The sequence below is a fragment of the Solanum pennellii genome, chromosome 5 (assembly GCF_001406875.1).
Source record: "Solanum pennellii chromosome 5, SPENNV200".
Taxonomy (NCBI): domain Eukaryota; kingdom Viridiplantae; phylum Streptophyta; class Magnoliopsida; order Solanales; family Solanaceae; genus Solanum; species Solanum pennellii.
This window is the reverse complement of record NC_028641.1, coordinates 77,141,248-77,164,727: the sequence shown is the minus strand read 5'-3', so window position 1 is coordinate 77,164,727 and position 23,480 is coordinate 77,141,248. Positions and strand designations below refer to the sequence as shown.

Genomic DNA, 23,480 nt, shown 5'->3' with positions numbered 1-23,480 from the left:
GCCTATAAATAGCAACACTAACCTTAATCTATGTCATTCACAATCATAAATATTTATTTTCTTGGCAAGTGACACTTCCCTTATAAATATTTTCATAAACACAAGTACTTGCTTTAGTACTATTGTACTTGATATATAATATTTATATCTTGCATTTTGGAAGTTTAGAGTTAATATAATGGTGCATTCCAAACTTATTGGAGTTGCAATATTATTGGTATTGCTCTTTGTGGATCTTGCTTTTGGTGCAAGATTTTATGGTAGAGGAGGAGGCGGCGGAGGTGGAGGTGGTGGTGGTGGTGGAGGCTCAGCATTGGGAGTGGGGTCAGGGTATGGCTCAGGGGAAGGCTATGGGTATGGTGAGGGTAATGATGTGTTTGGGAGTAGTGGAGGCGGTGGTGGTGGGGGTGGTGGAGGTGGCGGTGGGGGGAACTCAGGAAGAGATAGTGACTCTGGATATGGCTCAGGATCAGGATCAGGATCAGGGTCAGGATATGGATTAGGTGGAGGAATAGGTAGGGGTGGTGGTGGAGGTGGCGGTGGTGGTGGTGGAGGTGGCTCAGGAAATGGTTCGGGTTATGGAAGTGGAAGTGGTTCTGGTTATGGAAGTGGTGGTGGAAGTGGTGGTGGTGGTGGTGGCGGCGGTGGAGGAGGAGGAGGTGGTGGAGGTGGCGGAGGTGGTTCGGGATATGGTAGCGGCTCCGGCTATGGATCAGGATATGGAGGAGGAAATGGAGGCTATAGAGGGGATGAACCTTGAAGTATATTAGATGATTTGCTTGTGCAAATTAGGAAGTTTATGAAATAAATAACTTATTATGTGGTTTTGTGAAACTTTGCATGGACGAATGTAATGAATTTTTCATGTCTTATCTTATATCTACATGTAAATATATTATTTTTGCATATTTTATACCATATTTTTTGCTCAGACTAGTGAAAATGATCATTTATATTCTACAAGACATAATAAAGGAACAAAAATAATGTCAATATCCAATAAAAATCACAATTCTAAGTTTAATATTTTAACTACTTAAAAATTACAACTGTATAAAATGACCATATATTAAGTCAATTGAATCAATTGGAATAATTCATTCTATTGCCTCAAATTTCTGCTTCAAATGATCAAAGACTCAACAAAATTCATCCACTGTTTCTCTTTTACATTAAACTTCTCCTCTTCTGGCCAGCATTTCACAAACTTATCAACTATACAGAAATATCGAAATAGTTCCAAAATCAATCAACATATGAATATGAAATTTCAGATGATACGTCACGAAGACCATAAATGAAAATTAAGAAATCGAAATTCATCAGATCACTCACCTCTCAGTAACTGTTGCTACTTTCTTAGATATCATGGACTCGGCTATGCTGATAGCTCTTTGAGATCCGGTAATGGTAACCTTCCTGTAAAAGTCCAGAAATTATTTATCTTTATAGTCCTATGTTGCTCGGACTTCTCCAAAAATGACTACTTTTGAAGGATTAAACACACATCCAGCAATATTACTGAAGAGTCTGAGCAACGTAACGATATCCTCAAGACAAATGGAACAAAGAAATCCAGGAAATCTTACCTGTCAGAAGTGCCAGACATGAAATCACCCCTATCTGATATCTTTATTCTAGCTCCACTTACCTGGAAAGACAGAAGATACTTAATTGGACTCATTTGGTTTGACTTATAAGATGAAATAATCGTGGTATAAAGTTTTGTATTCTGTATTGCGAGTTTGGTTTGTATTTTGAATCTTGAATAGCTAATCCTGTATATCGTTTTATCCTATAAATCCTCTTTTCAGTATAAAGAACAAAATGTCCGATGAAAAATGATCTCTGCACTACTAATCCATGTATTGCAATCCTTGCATAACTTGTTTTTAAACCAAATGACACCTTAGAACATATACAAAGCAGGGAAAAGATTGCAACTTCTTTACTAACCTGACTTATCTCCATTACACTCCTTCCATTCCGGCCAAGCACCAAACCGATATGCTCATCAGCAACACCAATAGTGACAGAATTGTTCCTATCTTCCTGCAAAACCACCAAAGTAGGCGCAGGTCAAAAAACTGATAACAAAATCCGTCAGTTCTAAAGAAAAAGGCATTATCTTATTTAGGAACATGATAGGAGCGCGCCGTTGTCAGCTTCAAAGACAATACAAAGAATAAGTTGAACTCAAACAAAACGGGGTTGAAAGCCAGTCAAAAGCATAAGGGGCAAGATGACGTCCTCACAGAATTAGGCTCGATCTTGTTCTGATATCTGTTATTTGGATATCTCCCTCCAATTACTCCATTGGGTGGTCCATAGTTCATTCCAAGATATGCTGCTAAGAAATAGAAAGCAGTAGAAGTAGAACTAGGAATCAGAATATGACGTTAAAAAACAACTTTAAGATGGCAGAATCAACTTCTACGGTGATATCCTAAATATAACACCTAATAGCTTGGAAAACATTACTAAAGATATGGTCATAAATGTTGCAGAAAGTATGAAAGACAAGAAACAAGTAATGTATCCCCTCCACTCGTCCATTCAGTTACCTCAGGTCCTGTATGAGTCAATACCAAAAGAATTGCACAAGCACAGTGATTAAGACAGAGAGCAGATCATACTCTTCCTGATCTATTACTTGAATGGAAATATTACAAATTAATTAAATTTGAAAATAATACCTGCATAAGGAAATGGAGCATTCATGTTCTGTACATAATGAGCATCTTCAGCCAACTTATATAGAATCAATTCAATAGCCCGCATCTGCTCCCCTAGAGTTCCAATCACTATTACTATCCTATCATGCAGTCCTGGAAAGTTCTCATCCTGAGGTAATATTTTTATGCCAGCCCGAGAGTCTTCAATAAATGACCTGTAAAAGAAAACCATCTATGTTAATCTGATGATTTTGTCAACCACTTTTGTTCTGCATTTTAAAATTGTATTTGATAATTTAGTAAAATGTGTTTCCTTCATATAATTTTGATTGCAGATGAAGTTCAAAATGAACTTTCACACAATAGTTGCAACTTACAACTCCATTATATGATAGTCAGTGTTGTCAAAGAGGCATTTGAAATGCACTTAAGCCCTAAAGCTAGAGCAAAATATGATGTGCATTTTGCGTCGCTAAGTATTGCTTCCTTGCAGGACAAAAGCGCCAAGGCACGAACCCTATTACTATGTTTTTTCCTTGAATAGAGGTACACTAAACAATATATATTTCATCTTTTATACCATACTCTAATTTTTTCAATTTTTCTGTCTATATTATGGTTTATAGCTATCATTCTTGAACTACAAATAGCTTTTTATCTTTCCCTTTCCTGTCCATAAAACTCATGCTTTATTTGTGTTTGCTCTTGACACTCCAATAATTTCAGCACTTCTTGTTGCTCGTCACCTTTGATATCACTGTATTCCCTCAATTTGCAGATGAACTGTATGGTTATTATCCCAATTGTTCTTGTGGACCCTTGAAGACCTAGGTTTTGAATATCTGTGGTAAATAGGAACCTCCCCGAACAATAAAACCATAAGCACAATAAAATAACAAACAACTCTAACCATTTATTCCCACCAGACTCACATGTTACACATTGACGACATCCTGGTGTGGGATTGGGTACCAATGCATTAACCCAGAGATTTCAACCATGAAGACTAAGTTTAAAAGTGAATTGAGTTCAAATATTCAAATGGGACAAGGAACCCAGTCTAATGGCATATACAATTTGATTTGAAGTGGTAATAAACTAGGATGCAAAGCTCGTGCAGTTGATCAAACCTCCAGTCAGAAACTTAAAAATGAAAATGGAAAAGGCAAAGTCAGCTAACTCATTCCAGCACAAGACTGTGCCATTCCATATCTGTAGAACAGCAAATTCAGATTGATCACATCACAGAAACTAGTTATAATTATCAGTACCAAAACCAGGCATCTTAGAATCAGTAATACTTTGCTTGGAAGAAGAGCTAGTTATCTTAAATGAGTATTTGGTGGGTGGGGGAGCTTTTAGGACATAAAATGAGGAAAGGGAAAGATTCATACTTTATCACAGATCCTCCCTTCCCGATAATTCCACCACAAGAGCTGTTGGGCACAACTAGTCTAACTTTTGATCGCGGGCCAACATCACCACCATCTTCAACATAACTCTGAGTTGGAAAAGACAGTTTTTTCAAGGCATCTGTCAATAACAGTACACAGAATGGGATTCTAAACATGATATTACCTCATCCAGTAGCTTATTAAGAACAAGATCAACTGCCTTGAGTACATCATCAATCGGCCCAGATACCATTACAATCCTATCCATGGTACCAGGGAAAAATTCGTTGTTGCGTGACAACTGAATTCTTGCCCCAGAACGAGCCTGAAAGTCACTGATTGTCGAGCCACCCTTTCCAATAATTGAACCAGCCTCAGCATTCGATAAAAGGAACTTGATAGATATTTTGTTTTCATCGTGGTCTGGAGATATAACAAACACAAAGGATAAACATCAGCATTGTGAAGAAGTAAGAAGGGAATGAGATACTGTGGCGCAATCAATTAAATATTTTGGACAAATTACTGAAAACAAGATGAAAAAATTTGATCCCGGAATCATAGAAGTAAATTGAAACCGTATACACAGTGCCAGAATAATGATAACAAACACCTTTATAGGCATAATCCCTAGTAAGGGAAAAAAAAGTTGAGACATATTCTCCACCTCCGTAAAGCAGCAATACAGATATATTCCCATGTTATGTACAAAACGTATAAGATAGGTGATCTCTCATTACAGCCCATTAAACAATACTATCATCACAATGCAGGGAATGAAGACAGCCAGAAAAGGATTACACAACATTTAATGGATCGGGTAAAAGTATATGCAAGAACTAATTTTGTAATAAGTAAGTCTCTGACTACGAGGAAAAGCAATGTAGCTGATAGATAATTCTCCGTCTATTAAAGACATTTCTTCTGGCTATGAATGGATGTAAGGTTGGAATGCCCATAAGGAATGACGGCAATTCACTGTTTGACATGGTTCCTTCAAACTTATGAAAGAGAGTGAATGATATTATCGAAGCTACAAGGTTGATCCACTTGTAGCTTCCATACATACTTGGACTTCCTTGTTGCATCCTTTTGCAAAACAACACTATGTCCGACTTACAAAAAGAGGGGGAAGAGTAGCAAGAAATGTATCACAAAGGAGCATTGTCATATCAGAACATAGTTGTTTTTTCACATGTATGTAGTTGATAATGGTTGAAAGATGCAGCTCTGCTACACAATTAGGTTCAACATACGGTTTAGAGATTAAGCGCCCTTTTTATTTATTACTTCCAAAAGCAAAAATTTCCCATCCAATCCATAAGAATAACCACATTAACAGTGGCACATTGTGAGAATGCAAAGGTGTCATATAAGAATCAAAATCCAATGACGCTTAGTGCGATGCAGTATATGACAAAGATAGCAGGGTTTTTTGGCGGTTAAATGTGACAATGAATAAAAAGAAAAATAATCCTTTATTTTTTTATTACAAGGGAAATCCGCAACCGCTACCCTTTGGGTGCGGCGCACAAGGTAAAAGCCATGCTCCTATGCAATAGCTCGCAAACCACACTGGAGAGGTAACAAGCTCAGGGCGACAAGCTCGACCCAAAAAAAATGATCCTTTATCTCAAGACATGGGAGAGGTTAAGTGTTCCTTCCAATAGAAACTAAAATAGTCAATTATACCAAGAAATGCTTGTCAAGTTAAATACCATAACTAGGCTAACCAAAATTGTTTTTGACTCCAGACAGCAAACAAGCATACAGCACAGAAGTCAAAGAACCACCAAGGCATCTGGTTGCAAGCGCAGACTTCAGACCACAAATAGCAAACATACAAGCTCGTTCAGAAGGGTCCCCCTCACAAACAGGAACTCGAGAATACAAGTCTTAGTTCCCTTTTCTTATTTAACTCCCTAAATTTCTAAATGATCTTTCTCCTCTTTTTTTTTTGCGCACCAGGGGGGTGGAGAGCTTGTTCAAATGGTCGGAAGTCCACCCTTTCAATCATATTATTCAGCGTACTTTCATTGGGAACATGGTGAAGCTGATTATCTCAAAATAAAAGAAACAAGAGGTTGAGAAATCTGATCCTCGTTGCTTCTAATTTCTTTCTCAATCAACATAAACCATCATCTTTCAAGTTCGAGTTCGTTTCTTTTTCCAAAATCGCCAAATAAACTTGCTCATTTTGTAAGTTCAGATAGTTGCAACCAAAACATAGATGTTTACTCCATCTTAACTTAAACAGGTTAGATTGAATCTGCTGCCTCGCACATTTTGCTTCTAATTTCTTTCTCAATCAACATAAAAAGTCATCTTTCAAGTTCGTTTCTTTTTCCAAAATAACTAAATAAACTTGTTCATATTGTAAGTTCAGACAATCACAACCACAAATAGGTGTTTCCTCTATCTTAACTTCAACTGAATATGACATCTACCCTTCTAATTTCTTTCTCATTTAACATAAACCGTCACCTTTCAAGTTTGTTCCTTTTTTGGGAAAAAGCTAAAGTATCTTGCTCACATTATAAGCTCACACAGTTGCAACCCAAAAATCAAATTGTTTTTATTTATAGTAAAGTGACATTCTTTACGAGACGAACTAAAAGGCAAAGGTTGTCTCATTTAGAGAGTACTACTTCTGCACTCAAACCTAAAACATCATTATTCTCAACCCACTCACATTGACTTCATCGACGATTAGGCCACACCTTTTCTCTTTAAACTAAAGTGATTCATCTAGCCTACCTAGTTGTTGTTATTGTTTCTGGTTCAGTTTTCGTGCATCTCAACTAATTTTCAACAAATGTCAATAAATCACTAATACTTTTGCATTCAAACCTATCCACCCAATTACATCAACTAGGTCACACATTTAGGTCCTATTATAATACAAAATTTATCACCAAACAAACAACAAATAGTAGATCTAAAGCTAATAGAGTGTAAAAAATAGATATACCTGTGGAAGGAGGAGGAGATTGAGATTTGCGAGGCGAAGAAGAGTGTTCCTGTACACCTTCAGTAGATGAATTGTACTCAGATTGAGCTGCTCCTTCCATAGCCATAAATAGAGAGAATTAATAGATGAAAAATGGAGTCAAAACATTAGCAAATTTGTGAAGAAGACTGTGATTTATGTAGAAAAAATATCTACTGTGTGAAACAAAAAGAGGAGCTTTAAGAGAAAATGGAGAGAGAGTGGAAGAAGCATATGCTAAGGAAGTGGTAATATAAAAAAAAAAAAAAATAGAATTTTTTAACTTTTTCTCTTTTTTTTTTCAAGTTTAAAATCAAATCGTAACCGATAAGTTAATTAATTGCATAATTGACTAATTAGCTTGTTGATGTTGAATTATTAGATTAGTAATTAATGAATGGATTAAAAATGATTTATTGGTATGGACGCAGATTACTTGATTTTCTTATTAGATAAAATGTGAACTCGTTAAGAATTATTACGATTGTTCTTTTACTATGAGCATATTTGTTATAATGATTATGTCCATACAATTTCAATATTTAACTTTTATATATTTGTGATTTACGGTTATAGAATGACCAATTTAAGTAGAGCTAAAAAAAAGTTGTATTGTTTGATTGATGACTAATGTTATTCGTGAGTGAGAAATGAAAGAAGAGAACATGAAATGATTGAGTCAATACACCGTTCGACAATTACTTGTTAATTACTAATTTGATATCGAACTAACTCTTAGCTTATTGATTAATTAGCGGATTGATATATTTAAAAATTGATATCCAATAAAACAAACCGTTGAGTATAAATATCCCCCCAATCCATTCAATAATCAGCCCTTTGAAACTTATTTGTTTTTCTTTTTGTTAGTTTTTTTTTTCGAAAACATTTTTAAAAAAAAATAAAATATAGTATTCTTTGTTGAATATTTAGCAATTTATGTTTGTTAAATTTGATGGAAAAGATACTTCTAATTGTGAGTTCTCACAAAAAAAAAATATTACGATTATTTTAAATAAAATTGATGAAGTTTGATAATATTGATGAAAATCAGAATATTTTTTCTTTTGCTATAAATCTAAAAGATCACAATTTTTTTTATGTATTTAAGATCCTTTTTTCCTTTCATAATTCGATAAAATTTTCATTCTTCAATTTTATTAAATTGTTTGCAAGTGTTTGTTGTATTGACAATTTATTTGTGTTTAATTATTCACAAATTACGTTGATATGTGGTGATATAATCAAATATGTTTATACATGATTAGCTTTTAACTTAACTATTATTATTAACCACACCAACACATGGTGAATAATATAAACTTTATCTTGGCACATGGTGAACACTAGACTTCACTTCAATGATTATTGCCAAGTTGAAATAAGTCAATTGAAAAAAAAGTTTAAATATGTTTCTAAACTACGTGAAAATGTCTAAATATTTTGTTTGAAGTTTTGCTCACTTGTGTCTTCGTCGATCAACTTTTCATATATATATGTCCTTGTAAACGTTAGTTGCTTTGCTGGAAATAATCGACTCATTTTTTCTTTAAATAAAAATAGAACAATTGACACGTCCCCTTTTTATTACTACATGTCATTTATTTATATTTTTAAAAAATTGTATTTATTTCATTTTAAATAATTTCATAACAAATTTTAAGTCAGATACACATGAACCACATTAGGTACACACTTCATACATGTATCATGTATGATTCACATGTATCTTGAACATTAGATACATGATTGTGATATGAGATTGACAAGCGAGGTGGTGGGGAGGCGACAGAAGCGGACAAAATTTGTCTTATGCATCTCAGATACATGTGATTCATACTAGATATTCAACATATGTACATATATATCTGGTGTAATTTTTATGTATATAAGATACCAGATACACAAATGAGATATACGAGTGACATGTGAGATGGAAGGGAGGTGACAAAGACAATATAGATTTATCCACGTATTGCAGATACATGTTAATCACGCTAGATACACACTATATACATATATGTAGTGTGATTTATATGTATTTGACATATCAAATACACTGGCGAAATGGGATGGAGGTGAGGGACAAGTGCAAGATTTATCTATATTATTGATACATGCAAATTCACTTAATTATAATGTATTTAAAGTAAATGATATATAATTTCAATCACATATATTTCAAAATATTGTATCAGAACGTATTAAAATGTAGTAAGATTTTTATAAGTTATCCCGAAAACTTATCAACATAAGACCTATCATATCATACTCAATGAACCAAGCGCATAGTAAGCTCCATTACTCCCTATACTCTTTTGAATAAAAATACTTTAGCAAGTTTACAAATCAATAATATATAGATTTAGCTCGAATTAATCATAATTAGTTTAGTTAGTTTTTTCTTTTTGAAAATCTTATGATAATTCACAATCATTATAATCTCTGTCTTTGAGGTGAACACTTTATGCGCATTAAATAAATTTTTATTAATTGGCTACAAATCACATAGAAGATATAAATCGTAATAAAATATACACAAATTTAACTCAAAAAACATTTAAAAAAATCGGTTCCAAATTATTTATATAACTAATCACCCTCCAAACCGAATGATACTATTTTTTAATGACTAATTAGTGTTGTTTCATAAGATTAATCTTTTGGATAATAGTATAAAAGGAAACGGAGGGCATATTAGGTAGCGTGCAAGAAAAATGACCCGGATCACAAAACTATTACTCACCACCGTTGATTTAATCATAAGATCAACGGCTCTCCTTCACGATCCGCGTCACTCCGTATCAACCAATCATAACTCCCGGCTAAACCACTATATAAACCAAACTCCCCATCATATTCTCTCCACACATCATCCCAAATTCCATTCAAAGCATCTGTAAAATTCCCCTTTCTTCTTCCTTACAATGGCACCAAAAGCTGAGAAAAAGCCCGCCGAGAAGAAGCCAGCAGCTGAAAAAACTCCCTTGGCGGAGAAATCTCCGGCAGAGAAGAAGCCAAAGGCCGGTAAGAAGCTACCAAAGGATAGCAGTGCAGCTGCCGGAGACAAAAAGAAGAAGAGATCTAAGAAGGCGGTTGAAACCTACAAGATCTACATCTTCAAGGTGCTGAAGCAGGTACATCCAGATATCGGTATTTCTAGCAAAGCTATGGGTATAATGAACAGTTTCATCAACGATATCTTCGAGAAACTTGCACAGGAATCATCTCGTCTTGCTCGTTACAACAAAAAACCTACCATCACTTCTCGTGAAATTCAAACTGCCGTTCGTCTTGTTCTTCCTGGTGAATTAGCTAAACATGCTGTTTCTGAAGGAACTAAGGCTGTTACCAAATTCACTAGCTCTTAAAATTTTTAGGTTCTGTGTACTACTGTTAAAGTTTGAAATTAGTATTTTGTGGATGTAAAATTAGTTCAATTAGCTTGCTCTTAGCTTATCCTTTTGTAATGAACTGCTAATCATGAATGAAAATTTCCAGTTTTCAACATCAATTTTGCCTGATTTTCCAGTTTTCTACATCAACTTTGCATGATTTCCCATATTTCTACATCAATTTTGCCTGAATATTTCCAGATTCTTCATGGATTTTGAGTTTTGTTGTTGATAAAGTTGAAATTGACGGTGTAATTTTGCGTGTTTGAAGATATTCAGCGCCGGGTTAGGTAGTGGGTGAAGTTAAGTGCGTCATGTGCTGCTAAAAGTCCAAAATCAGCACACATTTTTTGGTACCTAAAGTTGCGTAGATATTTCCTGTTGGCGGGGTGCTTACGATTGCGATGCTAAAATGCGCCGTCGATATTTCCAATGATATTACTAATTTAATAATACCCTACTAATTTTTTCATTCAATTAATATGTTATTATTTGGAACAATATTTTTTGCACAATACCTAATTTAACATTACTTTCGTCTCGTAAGTCGTAACGATTCAGACTATACATTTTATTAAAATACCTAACGAAATGATATGTAAACTTGTTGTAACAAGATGAGAATTACTCTTAATATGTGTGTTGTAAGTCGTAACGATTCAAACTATACATTTTATTAAAATACCTAACGAAATGATATGTAAACTTGTTGTAACAAGATGAGAATTACTCTTAATATGTGTGTTGGAATTATTCTCATATTGATATGATGAAAATTTTATATAATTCGATTGTTTAGTTATTTTTTAAAAAAGGAACGGAGGGTGCATTAATAGGCTAAAGTGCGCTTTTGTATTTTAGCTAAAATACGCTTTTTTAATTTTATTTTGGGTGACATATTGTAATCCTCACCACACTCGTGAACTTTATCCTCAACCTCACACATTTCAACAACCATTTAAACAAAAAAAGAGAAAAATCGAAACCAAACCAAATCTAAAATATTTTCCATGGCGTTGAGCTCAGCTTCTTCTTCGCTTACAAATCTAAGCTACATTTCTTTCCAATACAAAAACCCTAGGTTTTCTACTACCTTATCCTCTGTTGATTCTTCCAAATGTACTACTCTCCGTATTACAGCTGATTCTGCTCCAAAAGCTCGATTTATTGGCCGCCGGAAAGAGTCATTGTCCGTTAAGCAGCTTCAACGTCCGCTAAGTAAGCACTTCAACTCTAATTTCATTTATTACAAGTCTTGTTGATTGATTATTTGAAGCAGCTACTGTTGATATTGTTTTTATTTCGCTATTTTGTTGATTTAGCTAAGTATTTGAGCTTGCTGGCGGGGTATTATCCAGGTTGATTGATTGTTTGAAGCAGTGTTTCGGTTGATTTAGTTAAGTATTTGAGTTTGCGGACGAGATATAATCTAAGTTGCTTGATTATTTGAAGCAGTGACTATTGATATTGTTTTGATTTCGCTATTTTGTTAATTTAGTTAAGTATTTGAGCTTGCTGGCGAGGGATAATCCAAGTTGATTGATTGTTTGAAGCAGTGTTTCGGTTGATTTAGTTAAGTATTTGAGTTTGCTGACGAGATATAATCTAAGTTGCTTGATTATTTGAAGCAGTGACTGTTGATATTGTTTTGATTTCGGTATTTTGTTGATTTAGTTAGGTATTTGAGCTTGGTGGCGAGGTATGTAGAGTTGAATGTGACAGAAGAATGCAACTGCCCTGGGGTTTTCATTAGCACAACAATATATATAGAGTTACATAATTACAATGGGCTTAAGCCCATACTTCTAAAACCTAAACCTAGTCAACACTCCTCCTCAAGTTGGAGCATGAACATCGTGAATGCCCAGCTTGGATAAAAGAAAAGAAAAATTTGGATAAGACAAAGGTTTAGTAAACAGATCAGCTCGCTGGAGTTGTGTGGGAACGTAGTGAGTTGAGAGCTCGTGACGTCGTACGCATTCACGTACGATATGACAATCAATGTCGACATGCTTCATCCGCTCATGAAATACTGGATTAGCTGCGATATACAGGGCAGATTGATTATCACAATATAACCTCGGAATTGAGGTAGTTGTGACTCCAAGACAGCCGAGGATATGTTGAATCCACCGAATCTCGTAGCAGGTATCAGCCATGGCCCTGTACTCGGCTTCTGCGGAAGAACGAGAGACTGTAGACTGTTTCTTGGTCTTCCAAGAGATAGGCGATCGCCCCAACATGACAAAATAGCCGCTGACAGACTTTCTGGAGAGTGGACATGTAGCCCAATCCGAGTCACAATACGCCATAATTTGTAAGTTACTGTCTGCTCTAAGAAGGATGCCCTGACCCGGATGACCCTTGAGGTAGCGTAGCACTCTCATAGCAGCATTGAGATGGTCAACTCTGGGCTCGTGCATAAACTGAGACAGGAGATGTACCGAATAAGCCAAGTCCGGACGCGTAATTGTTAAGTAGATGAGACGGCCAACCAAACGACGATATTTGCTGGGATCGCGAATAGGTGCGCTGGTCGACGTGGCCAAGCCGTGACCAGTAGACAACGGAGTTGAGGCCGGTTTGCAGTCGGTGAGTCCGGCCTCCTGCAGAATTTCCAGTGCGTATTTGCGTTGGCACAACACTAAACCAGTGGATGAACGGGCACATTCGATTCCCAAGAAGTATTTTAAAGGCCCCAAATCCTTCAGCTGAAAACAATTGTGCAAATATTTTTTGAATGAAGCACATAGATTTAGGTTGTTACCTGTGACTAAAATGTCATCTACGTAAATCAAGATGGCCAGAAAGTCGGCGCCACGTCGGAAAATGAAGAGAGTATGATCCTTATGAGCTTGTTTGAAACCATAGCGCCTCAATGCAATTGTCAGTTTTTCGAACCAATTTCTGGGTGATTGGCGGAGACCATATAGGGATTTTTTCAGTCGACATACTTTGCCTGGGTGTGCATTAGAATAACCTGNTGACGTTCGGGCAGGTTGTAAAACCGCTTCGTCGTCGACGGGAGATGCTGCTGTTGTGTGGTCTGTAGAGGTAGCGGAGGTGGGCTGCTGGGGTGTACCATTGGTATGCTGATTAACGGAAACAATATGTGGGTGGGGTGACATGGTTGGGACAGACAAAGTTGGTCCGCCGACGGAGGAGGGTGCAGATTGTTGTGCTGGTGGTGTAACAGTGACGGGGAAGTCTGCAATTTGTGGGACTGGCGGTGTGTGTTGCATGGGCGGCGGGTTGGCAGGTGTAGGTGCAAATGGAAAAATCATTTCATCAAACGCGATGTCACGCGTATGAAAGAAGCGATGAGTTTCCAAATCGTATACTCGCCAACCTTTTGTCCCGGAGGGATAGCCGAGGAACATACATTTGACACTTCGGGGTGCGAATTTGTTAGGTGGGCGCTGGACATTGCGTACAAAACAGAGACACCCGAAGACACGTAAGTGAGAGATATCTGGTGGAGTTTTATTTAGCATTTCGAATGGAGACTTGCCACCGAGAACACGACTAGGTGTGCGATTAATGAGATAAACTGCAGTACGGACACACTCCCCCCAAAATTCAACTGGTAGTGACGCTTGAAACATTAAGGAGCGCGCCACGTTTAGTATGTGACGGTGTTTGCGCTCGACCCTCCCATTTTGTTGAGGTGTTCCGACGCATGATGTTTGAACAAGGACACCCATGTTATGATAGAAATGACGAAGAGGGTTATTTAGAAATTCAGTGCCATTGTCAGATCTGATAATTTTTATAGTTTTATGGTACTGAGTTTGGATCAAGGTAAGGAATTGTTTTAAGCAATTTGTGACTTCACTTTTATCACTTATAAGGTACACCCATATAGCTCTAGAGTAATCATCGACAATAGTCAAAAAATAATGTGACCCAGAAGATAAACAGGTAGAATAAGGACCCCATAAATCACAATGAATTAAATCAAAAATGGAAGCAGCTTTATTAGAACTTGTAGGAAAGCTAGAACGAGTTTGTTTGGAATAAAAACAAATCTCACACGACTCTAATTGTTTGATATCTGAGGGGGTTTTATTAAAGGNAGGTATAATCCAAGTTGATTGATTTTTGTGTTTTGGTTGATTTAGTTAAGTATTTGTGTTTGCTGACAAGATATAATCTAAGTTGCTTGATTATTTGAAGCAGTGACTGTTGGTATTGTTTGTATGTCGCTAGTTTTTTTTTTCTCCGGTTGATTTAGTGATGTATTTGAGCTTGCCGACAAGATATAATCCTAGTTGATTGATTGATTGATTGGAGTAGTGACTGTTCATATTGTTTTTATTTGTTGAGTTTTACTATTTTTTAAAAATTATTTTTGGTTGATTAGTTGAATATTTGAGCTTGATAGCTAGTGCATAATACAAATTGATTGATTATTTGAATTTTGAAGCAGTGACTGTTGATATTGTTTTTATATCTGGGAGTTTTTTCGATTTTTGATTACTTTTTGTTGATTTAGTTGAGTGTTTAAGCTTCCTGGTGAGATATAATCCAAGTTGTTCAATTTTTGAAGCACCGACTGGTGATAGTGTGTCTATTTGTTGAGTTTTACTATTTTTAATTATTTTTTAGGTTGATTTTGGTTGAGTATTTGAGCTTGACGGCGAGTTATAAGTTATGTTGATTGATTATTTGATGCAGTGACTGTGATAGTGTTTTTATTTGTTGAGTGAGCTAGTAATTGGTTTTGGAGACAAGGGAAAAAACAAGTGTACTTAACTAATTTCACAAAGTGTTATCCATGTTGATTGATTATTTGAAGCAGTGAATGGTGGTAGTGTTATACTTTGTTGATTTTTTTTTTTGGTTGATTTAGTGGAGTATATGAGCTTGCCAGCGAGCCAGTACTCGGTGTTGGATGCAGAGAGGATTGAACGAGTGGATGATAGTACATTCAGGTGTTATGTGTATAGGTTCAAGTTCTTTGCATTTGAAGTATGTCCTGTTTTGTTGGTTAGAGTGGAGGAGCAGCCTGATGGATGTTGTATCAAGCTGTTGTCATGCAAGGTAGTATATTGCTTTTTCTTATTACTTTTTACTGCTGATTATCCAGCTGTTTTAACATTTCTAGTTATATCTAATCATGTTGTTGTTTCTATTTATCTGATTCTCAGCTTGAGGGATCTCCTATTGTGGTAGCTCAAAATGATAAATTTGACGGTATGTGATCTTTTTAAGTGCTGTTTCTATCATTTTGAATATTTGTGCACAATTCTCTTTAAAAATTGTACGTTGAATTCAAAGCTTTTATTTTTATGCACTGGTTCAGTCATGCTGCAATTGGATCTGTTTGTGTAGTATTGGCCCATAAAGGTTAAAAAATGTGTTTAAAACCAGATTACCTTTTCTGGATGCAAATTGATGCTGGACTCACTTTGATTTGGATATTTCTGTAAATCTTTCTCCGAGCAAATTCTTCTTAGTGGCTGTTGTATTTTCGCATTTGGTTATAAATTGTTTGGGAGTCAAAAGTGTGAGCACGTTTTACAAAGAAATAAATTGTTGGTGAAGAGATGCCCATAGCAAGATTTTCGTAGTCCTATTAACTATTCATCAATGTCTACTTAAATCCAATCAATCTCTTTTTTTTCCTGACATGACATTTGTACAACAATAGAGATAAAATTAGAGTATGTGTTTTCTTTTAATGTAGTAATATATATATCCATGGAAAAGGCACTAGAGGTCAATGATCTCTTGAGAACTGCTATGTACTCTTACTCTTGCTTTGCTTGTGAAAAGAGAAAAAAGTCCTGTTGAGAGGATGAATGCTTCAGCACTGTCTGTTAGTTTGATGCACCATTAATTACCTTTCTTCCTGTAATACCTGAAAAAAAAGGTTACATTTGTCATCCTCCTCAAAAGTTGGCAATTTACAGCTAGCATAAGGTCGATTACGAATAATTGCTTCTGCATCGACTTGGGGAGTAGAACTTGATTTCCCTGTAAGTTCAAGTCAAGTTCAGTGAAATCAGGGCTTTAGCATGTTGCATATACTTCCACTAGTTGTATTATAATTTGTGTTGGTAAGCTGTCAGTAAGAGGTTTCTGTTGTGAACATTGTAAAGATAAATAGATAATTGGTGTAATAATGTAACATAATTGAAGTCAGCATGTGATTGTTTTTAGTTTAATGATTTTTGATGGTGTACTTGAGGTAAACTGGTCTCTTCTTTGGTTGGTAAAGAACTTGGTGTGACAAGCTGTCATCTGCAATAAAAATTGCTCAGTTAGTGTGTCAATTCTGAATTTTATTACATAATTCTTTTCAGGAGTACTTTGACACTGATTTAGTATGGGCATGCAGCTTCTATGGTGAACAAAATATCCTATGATAGCAAGCAAAGAGACTCACCTTTGCAGCAGCTCACTTCAGATGCTGTTATTGAGGTACTATCTGAGTTTGTCCGTATTTCAATAAAAGTGAAAACATTACAACATTGGTTCGTTTGCATCAGTTTTGATTGACTATTTATGCAGGTTAACATTGAAATTCCCTTTGCATTTCGAGCAATTCCAGTGCAGGCAATTGAGTCAACTGGTTCTCAGGTCCTAGATCAGATACTAAGGATCATGCTCCCTCGGTTTATGACACAGGTTTGTTCATTGTCCCTTAACTTGTTCTTGACAGTTTGCTTTCTGTTAAAAAGATTCTTGTACTGCAATCCTTTAAACTATTGTTTCTTGTCATTTTCCTGCTCCATCTCTCTAAATGCTAGAGTCCCTTCTGTCTCCAATAAAGATTAACAACTGGTTTGATCTTCTTGTTGTACTTGTCACTTTTATAGTTGACACTAGTATCTCTTCATTTTTCACTATGTTCTATTGTTATTTTCTTTCTTCATCACCATTTTCCTCACATTTTCATCTTTTCTTGCCCAAAGAAAATTGTATAATTTTTACTATTATCACAAATCATTATTAAAACATTACAAAAAGTAACAGACTCACACATTTGATTATATGGTTGTGCTAACTCTATATGAGGCTGCCTTAGCAGGCATGTAGCTGCTACTCCCTGAAAGTACTGAGGTAAAGTACTGAATCAATATGTCTTTCTAAATGATGGACAACAATCATCTGATTGGATTCACCAAAAATTGATATTTTAATGTGGATATTCTTCATCCTTTGTTGGACTGAGGAGTTGTTGATATGTTTAATATATTTTGTCCTCCATTATTATTTTAAGCACCTATTCGACTTATACATGTCTTCTTTGTATCTTTGTAGCGGGTATGTTTCTGTGCTTTCTAATGCAGTATATGTGAGATCGTTTTCTTTAGTCTCTTACTTGGTCCTTGAAAAATTCCTTTTCCATCAAGAAAGTTTTGCCTAATAAGAAATTAGGAAAATAGAGAGATAAGTGCTGAAGACAAACGAAAGAAAAAAGCAAAGGGAGCAGGAAATAGTACCGAGATTGATAAGGGATGGATAGCCTAGTGGAAAGGGGCATCTTGCTCCACCTGCAACTATAAAGATGAGGATTCGATTCACCAAGAGGGTATTGTGGGAGACGCGACTGTGTGACTTCTAGGTAAAGGGGTTTGGTTGTGAGATTTACCATATGAAAAACTGACGTCCTTGGTTTCTGTTTCTGTCTAGTGTTTAACCCGATGAATAGAGTTCTAGCATAAATTTTGTGGCGTTGGAGGCGGAAATGCCAATAAATAGGACCATAACAGAATATTGTTCTCTAAGATTAACCAAACAATATGTTGTGAGTGCACAAAATTTTAACCAAAAACAGAAGATAAGCTTGTTCAACGTCTGATTTTGAAGTTAAATGTCAACCAGAAGGTAACCCTGATCAATCAAAACTGAGTGGACAAGTAAGTACTAGAAAATCTTACCCAGTGTAAGCCTTAACTTTGACGGAGTTCTGAGTCTCTGTGTATTGCCTCTCTTTCACATAAATTACCATGCTGTTTTGTATTTGTGAATATTGTGGGTGTGATTATACATTACATCAGCTGAACTCTACAATTACTTCCAATATTGAGTTTTAAGCTGTAAAGTTCGACCTTTCCTGTTTTTAGAAATTGTGATTCTTAGCTTGCATACTCTTTAAGATGGTTCCCATTCTTTCGTATTGAAAATCTCGCCTTTTAATGCATCCAGCTAGTGAAGGACTATCAAGCTTGGGCTTCAGGTGATACTTCGAGGCAGCCTCTAGGAACTGGTCAGATTTGAGACAGCAAGAGTCACCATCCTATGCAAGTCTAAATTAGTTGTTTCTGTAAGTTATAATTGTAAGAGAGCAGGAAGTTCTTTAGTGGGAACAAATATTCTCCGCCAGTTTCTAGCAGAGAATTTGCTTTTCTCAACTTAATGCTCGGTTAGTGGATAAATTACAGCTCACTCCAGGCAAGTGTTCCGGCCAAGCGCCAACGACCAATCTCGACGGATAATTTGTATGTATTGAATTTCGTTGCCAAATGACATCTTTAAGCCCTGCGGCCTGGACAAATTTATTTTCTTGTTATATTTGGTGTAAAGACAGTTCGACTGCTGTTTATGTAGGAGTTGTTACAGTCAAATTATCTGGACATGTCTTCTCCTCTTTTGGTGGCGATGACATTTTCTCTATTTATAATAGTGGTGTTCAGACTAGATTACACGCACTTCGACTATTTCATCGGGTACGTTCTATCTTTGTCTGACAATCATTCCGAGTTTCTACACTGATCCTTTCTCAGATTGTGTTATCATATCCAGAGCATGTTTTTGTTTTATAGATAGTTTGGATTGATTATAACATGAGTTAGAGAGTTAGAAGTAGGTTGAAGAAGAACTAAAGGAAACTGATTAAACATAACATGATACCACTTCAGTTAACTAAGAGCATGACCCGAGAATAAAAGGTGAAGGATGAGGATTGAATTAGGAGGTTAGTAGTTAGTCGAGTGTTCTCGCAGTTTAGCAATTATAGTATTTAAATAATCACGTTCTACTTTTTGTTATTTCATTTGCATTGTACCTTTATTCACTAAACACACTCTTAGTATTTTCCTCTTTATACTTGGAGTAGCATATGGTGTAAGCTCATCTTTAGAGGCTACTTTATGAGATGTGACTTTTGATTAGTTAATGTTAATATTAATCTTGTACAACTAATAGTAGATAATCCATTTTTTGTTTCTTTGAAATATTCAACACGTAATGGTGAAGTTTATTACTCCTACAAATGACAAAATCTTATGAATTAGGAATTAATCATGATTTCATCTGTATGTTCCTAGTCAAGTCGATTTACACAAATCGAATCGATAATGTATTGAACCAGACTAATAAGCTTCCCTAATTGAAAGTTAAATTTAAATTTGATTATCATTAAACTTTTGAACATATATATAATAATAAACTCTAACTTAATAAATAAAAACTTAAGGAAGTAGTATTAATATTCTCAAAACTTTTGAACAATAACTAGTCAATTCAAAAGAAAGAAAAACTAGTTAAGTAGTTATTGACCACGTTGAGTTAGACCATTATTTAAATTAATCACAAGAAAATAGGTACGATCTTCACCTATTTAAGTAATACGTGTACATGTAGACTAGTTCACTTATTGGGATTGGAAATTTGAAATTATTTTAATTTGATTTTTTTTCATATTTGCTTTGACTTGATGAAAATATGAATTTTACTAATTTACATCTTAATCTTTAGAATTATTCATTTTTTGGTTTAAATTCTTATCATTAATTATATTATTTTAATTTTTTTAAAACAAGTATTGTGATGAATATGAATATGATTTATGATTATATCAAAATCTTAATATCATTAAGGTGCTATACATTCAAGAGGGTTATATTTAACCACTATTTAATTATTTGCAATTATTATTACTTACAACCATCATGATCTTCGACTACAATCACCACCGTTTTATATTCATAAAGAATTGTCATCTTCACTATTAATCACCATTTGCAATTATCATATCATCAATCATTGATACCGCAATAACCATTAATTACTATCATATATCACTGATCATTATTCAATTATTATCACGTAATATTAGATATTACTGTCATTCACCACCAGTTATTAACCACAATCATTATCAATTACCATCTTTAATTCTATTATCAACCACATCACCATTACCTCCAATCGACATTCAAGATTATAAATTTCACTTTTTACGAATTTCATCAATATTGTTGGGTGACGTACTTTTTTTCAATTCTAACAAGCTAATAATAGATAAAAGAGAAAATGCCAAGTTTAAAATTTGTCAATTCTCATAAATTCTTCAAAAGATCAATCGCAACAAAATAATTCTCTTAAGACTGAAATATAAAACAATTAGATTGGATAAACATTTCATTGACATCTACCATATAAACTATAGTATATGAATCAGATCAAATTTGTCTGAATTTTTAAATATTACAAACTTCTCCATATCTAAATATAAAAGTATGATAAATACATACAACAAGTTGTTGAATTCTATAGCATCTTATAACCACCAAGAATCGTAGATTTCATATTAAATCTTGAAAATGAAAACAAATCCTAGCAAAAAGCATTTCTTTCCCCCCTTGTGAGGACGCGATTCTGAACTAGTCAAGATCGCAAAACAGATATCGAACACTAAAGTAAAAAACCAATGAATTCTTCCATCAAGGCCAATGAATTTTTGTATAAAAGTTAGTAGTATATATCTTTTACCATTTACACTAGACATCTTCTTCTTTTCTTGGTAGAATTGACATCAACAATCCTGAAAAATGACTCAATTTCCTCTTGCTCATCAAAAATGTTGAATTCATCAATTAATCTCCTCTTGCATAAAGAACAAGAAAACACCATTTTTGGCTTCTTAGGTGCTGGTGGACAACTAAGAATTTTTGGGATCAAATATTGAGAAGATTTTGGAGTTTGACAATTAATATATTTATCATCTTCATCATCATTAGAAGAAGTAATTACTTTGATATTTGGTAATTTCATCTCTAATAATTCTTGATCTATAGACATTTTTTTTGTTGTGTTTAAAATAATGTTTCTATATGGAAGGGATGTTTATGAAGTTAGATGTGAATATACAATATACTTATATTATATATATATGTATATATAAGTGGAAAAAGAGAGAGGAGTGCAATGGAAGGTAATTGAGTGAGAATAAAGAAAGAAACAAAAGAGGCTTTTGATATTTCTTCATTCTTACACAAACATATATATGAAAGCATGAGTTCTACCTACCTTTTCTTCTATGTGTCTCTTAGAGGCGGAGTCAAAATTTTAACTTTATGAATTTCTGAATTTTAAAATGACACGACTTCAAATAGTAATAACTAAAATCAGAGTATTCACATTTCTCGTCATGTTTTAATTAAAATAGATTATCCAGATCATATACGATGAAATGTATTTTTTTTTTAATTTTACGTGAACGCGTGATATTTTGTATGACTAGTTGCCCCTTATTCACGTTTTAAGGCAAAAAAAAAGTGGTATAACTATATACCGACTTTGTGTACCTTTAAAACCGTCACATTATTCTTTTTTCACTTTTTCAGCTCACCATATTCTCTTTGCCATGTTTACTGAAGTTTAGGTAATTTTTATATATTTTTTATATTGCCAAAAAAATATAAGTGAATTAAACTATTACTACTCTTTTATATTAAAAATATTTTGGAAATTTATATGGTATACATTTTTTTTAGTACATTAAATAATGTAAAATAATATTCATGCTATATTAGTTTTCTGAGCGATTGAAAAAATAAATAAATTTTCACCTGTTTTGGATTATGAGCCTGTTTGGCTCAGCTTAAAAGCTGGTCAAACTGACTTAAAAGCTGGTTTTTGACTTATTTAGCTGTTTGGCAATACTCAAAATAACTTATTTTAAGTTAAAAAAAACTTATTTTAAGCCAAAAGTTAAAAGCTGGGGTAGGGGTGCTTTTTCTTTTTTTAGCTTATAAGCTGTTTTAAGTTGACCACATTTTTATCTTTTTGCCCTTAATATTTTTATACAATCTCCAAATTACCCACATAACCCTAACATCTCTTTCTTTCATTTTTCCCTTTTCGCGTTTGGCATAGCAACTTCAGCACTTTTATCCAAACGCATAACTGCTTATTTTAAAAATAAGTTTCAGCACTTTCAAAAGTATTTTTTTAAAGCTGCTTTTATTAAGCCCATCCAAACGGGCCCTATATCAATGAATTGAATTTTGGGTTTTCTTTTCATACTAGTAAAGATTAATTTGTTCATTTATTCAATTTATATAGTGTTAAATAGGACTGTGCATCGGCCGGTTCGGTTCGGTTTTGAAGTTTATCGGATTAGCTTATTGGTTATCGGTTTGTAGAGATACTAAACCGTTAAAGAACCATTAAGATATTGACTTATCGGTTATTGGTTTATCGGTTTTTGATCATTATCGGTTCGTTATCGGTTTAACCGTTAAGATATGACTCAAAAGAAAAAACATTGAAAATCACTTAGAAACAAGGTGATAAATCAAATAAACCATGCACTTGAGTTCACAAGTTACATCTTGCTCAAAAACAAACACTTTTACATTGTAGAATAATCAAGTGTTTGAGACAACAAAAAATAATAGTAGGAAATTAAACTCCTAGTCGAGGACTTTATATACAAAATGGTATAAATATAATTATTTAATTTACTATCGGGTTATCGATTAACCCATTAAGAAAAAACTTTAAACCGTTAAGAATCAATAACCCGATAACAAAAAAAATCAAAACCGTTATCAAAATCACTAAACCAATAACCCAACACTATAAACCAATAACTTTTTTATTGGTTCGGCTTATCGATTTCGGTTCGATTTTGAACAGTCCTAGTGTTAAATCTTTATGTATTAATCCAATTTTCCCTTATTTGATTTATCAATTGCCAAAAGGAGTAAAAAAAGTCACTTCTTTTATTAATTATTTCCAATGAAGTGTGTCTTGCCTCTGTATCTTATGTATCATAATTTGAATTTTG

The 23,480-nt window shown here is 34.4% G+C and overlaps 4 protein-coding genes across 6 annotated transcripts; 3 read left to right on the top strand and 1 right to left on the bottom strand.

Moving 5' to 3' along the window:
- Positions 1 to 178: 178 nt before the first annotated feature.
- LOC107019784 (glycine-rich cell wall structural protein 2-like) lies at positions 179 to 760 on the top strand. The gene has a single exon (XM_015220158.1). It carries the CDS (start codon positions 179 to 181, stop codon positions 758 to 760), a length of 582 nt encoding a protein of 193 aa, XP_015075644.1.
- Positions 761 to 934: 174 nt separating this feature from the next.
- On the bottom strand, positions 935 to 7,293 carry LOC107020829 (protein BTR1-like). 2 transcript variants are annotated; one of them, XM_015221341.2, is made up of 9 exons: positions 7,041 to 7,293; positions 4,254 to 4,492; positions 4,070 to 4,176; positions 2,697 to 2,890; positions 2,256 to 2,347; positions 1,957 to 2,052; positions 1,590 to 1,651; positions 1,336 to 1,419; positions 935 to 1,215 (listed from the first exon to the last, which is right to left on the bottom strand). In XM_015221341.2, the coding sequence occupies exons 1-9, from the start codon at positions 7,144 to 7,146 to the stop codon at positions 1,212 to 1,214; spliced, it is 984 nt and encodes a 327-aa protein (XP_015076827.1). In that variant the 5' UTR covers positions 7,147 to 7,293; the 3' UTR covers positions 935 to 1,211. The 2 variants fall into 2 exon arrangements, with proteins under 2 accessions (XP_015076827.1, XP_015076826.1); XM_015221340.2 differs by having other exon boundaries at positions 985 to 1,215; positions 2,256 to 2,350; positions 7,041 to 7,292.
- A 2,616-nt stretch (positions 7,294 to 9,909) lies between these two features.
- Positions 9,910 to 10,572, top strand: LOC107018468 (histone H2B.3). The gene has a single exon (XM_015218960.2). It carries the CDS (start codon positions 9,986 to 9,988, stop codon positions 10,427 to 10,429), a length of 444 nt encoding a protein of 147 aa, XP_015074446.1. The 5' UTR covers positions 9,910 to 9,985; the 3' UTR covers positions 10,430 to 10,572.
- A 798-nt stretch (positions 10,573 to 11,370) lies between these two features.
- Positions 11,371 to 19,167, top strand: LOC107020686 (uncharacterized protein SYNPCC7002_A1590). Of its 2 annotated transcripts, XM_027917202.1 has the most exons (7): positions 11,371 to 11,671; positions 15,306 to 15,496; positions 15,604 to 15,649; positions 16,797 to 16,879; positions 16,970 to 17,086; positions 18,611 to 18,728; positions 18,847 to 19,167. In XM_027917202.1, exons 1-6 carry the CDS (start codon positions 11,464 to 11,466, stop codon positions 18,680 to 18,682), a joined length of 717 nt encoding a protein of 238 aa, XP_027773003.1. In that variant the 5' UTR covers positions 11,371 to 11,463; the 3' UTR covers positions 18,683 to 18,728; positions 18,847 to 19,167. The 2 variants fall into 2 exon arrangements, with proteins under 2 accessions (XP_027773003.1, XP_015076629.1); XM_015221143.2 differs by having other exon boundaries at positions 11,372 to 11,671; positions 18,611 to 19,167.
- Positions 19,168 to 23,480: the final 4,313 nt, after the last annotated feature.

Excerpts from the sequence above, each read along its gene's own strand:
- LOC107018468 (XM_015218960.2), top strand. The coding sequence starts at position 9,986 with ATGGCACCAAAAGCTGAGAAAAAGCCCGCCGAGAAGAAGCCAGCAGCT.
- LOC107020829 (XM_015221340.2), bottom strand. The coding sequence starts at position 7,146 with ATGGCTATGGAAGGAGCAGCTCAATCTGAGTACAATTCATCTACTGAA. Across the intron at positions 2,351-2,696 it reads TGCTCCATTTCCTTATGCAG|CAGCATATCTTGGAATGAAC; the intron begins GTATTATTTTCA and ends TCTATTTCTTAG. Across the intron at positions 2,053-2,255 it reads ACAAGATCGAGCCTAATTCT|GAAGATAGGAACAATTCTGT; the intron begins GTGAGGACGTCA and ends GTGGTTTTGCAG.
- LOC107019784 (XM_015220158.1), top strand. The coding sequence starts at position 179 with ATGGTGCATTCCAAACTTATTGGAGTTGCAATATTATTGGTATTGCTC.
- LOC107020686 (XM_027917202.1), top strand. The coding sequence starts at position 11,464 with ATGGCGTTGAGCTCAGCTTCTTCTTCGCTTACAAATCTAAGCTACATT. Across the intron at positions 11,672-15,305 it reads GCAGCTTCAACGTCCGCTAA|TGGAGTATATGAGCTTGCCA; the intron begins GTAAGCACTTCA and ends TGGTTGATTTAG. Across the intron at positions 17,087-18,610 it reads TCCCTCGGTTTATGACACAG|CTAGTGAAGGACTATCAAGC; the intron begins GTTTGTTCATTG and ends TAATGCATCCAG.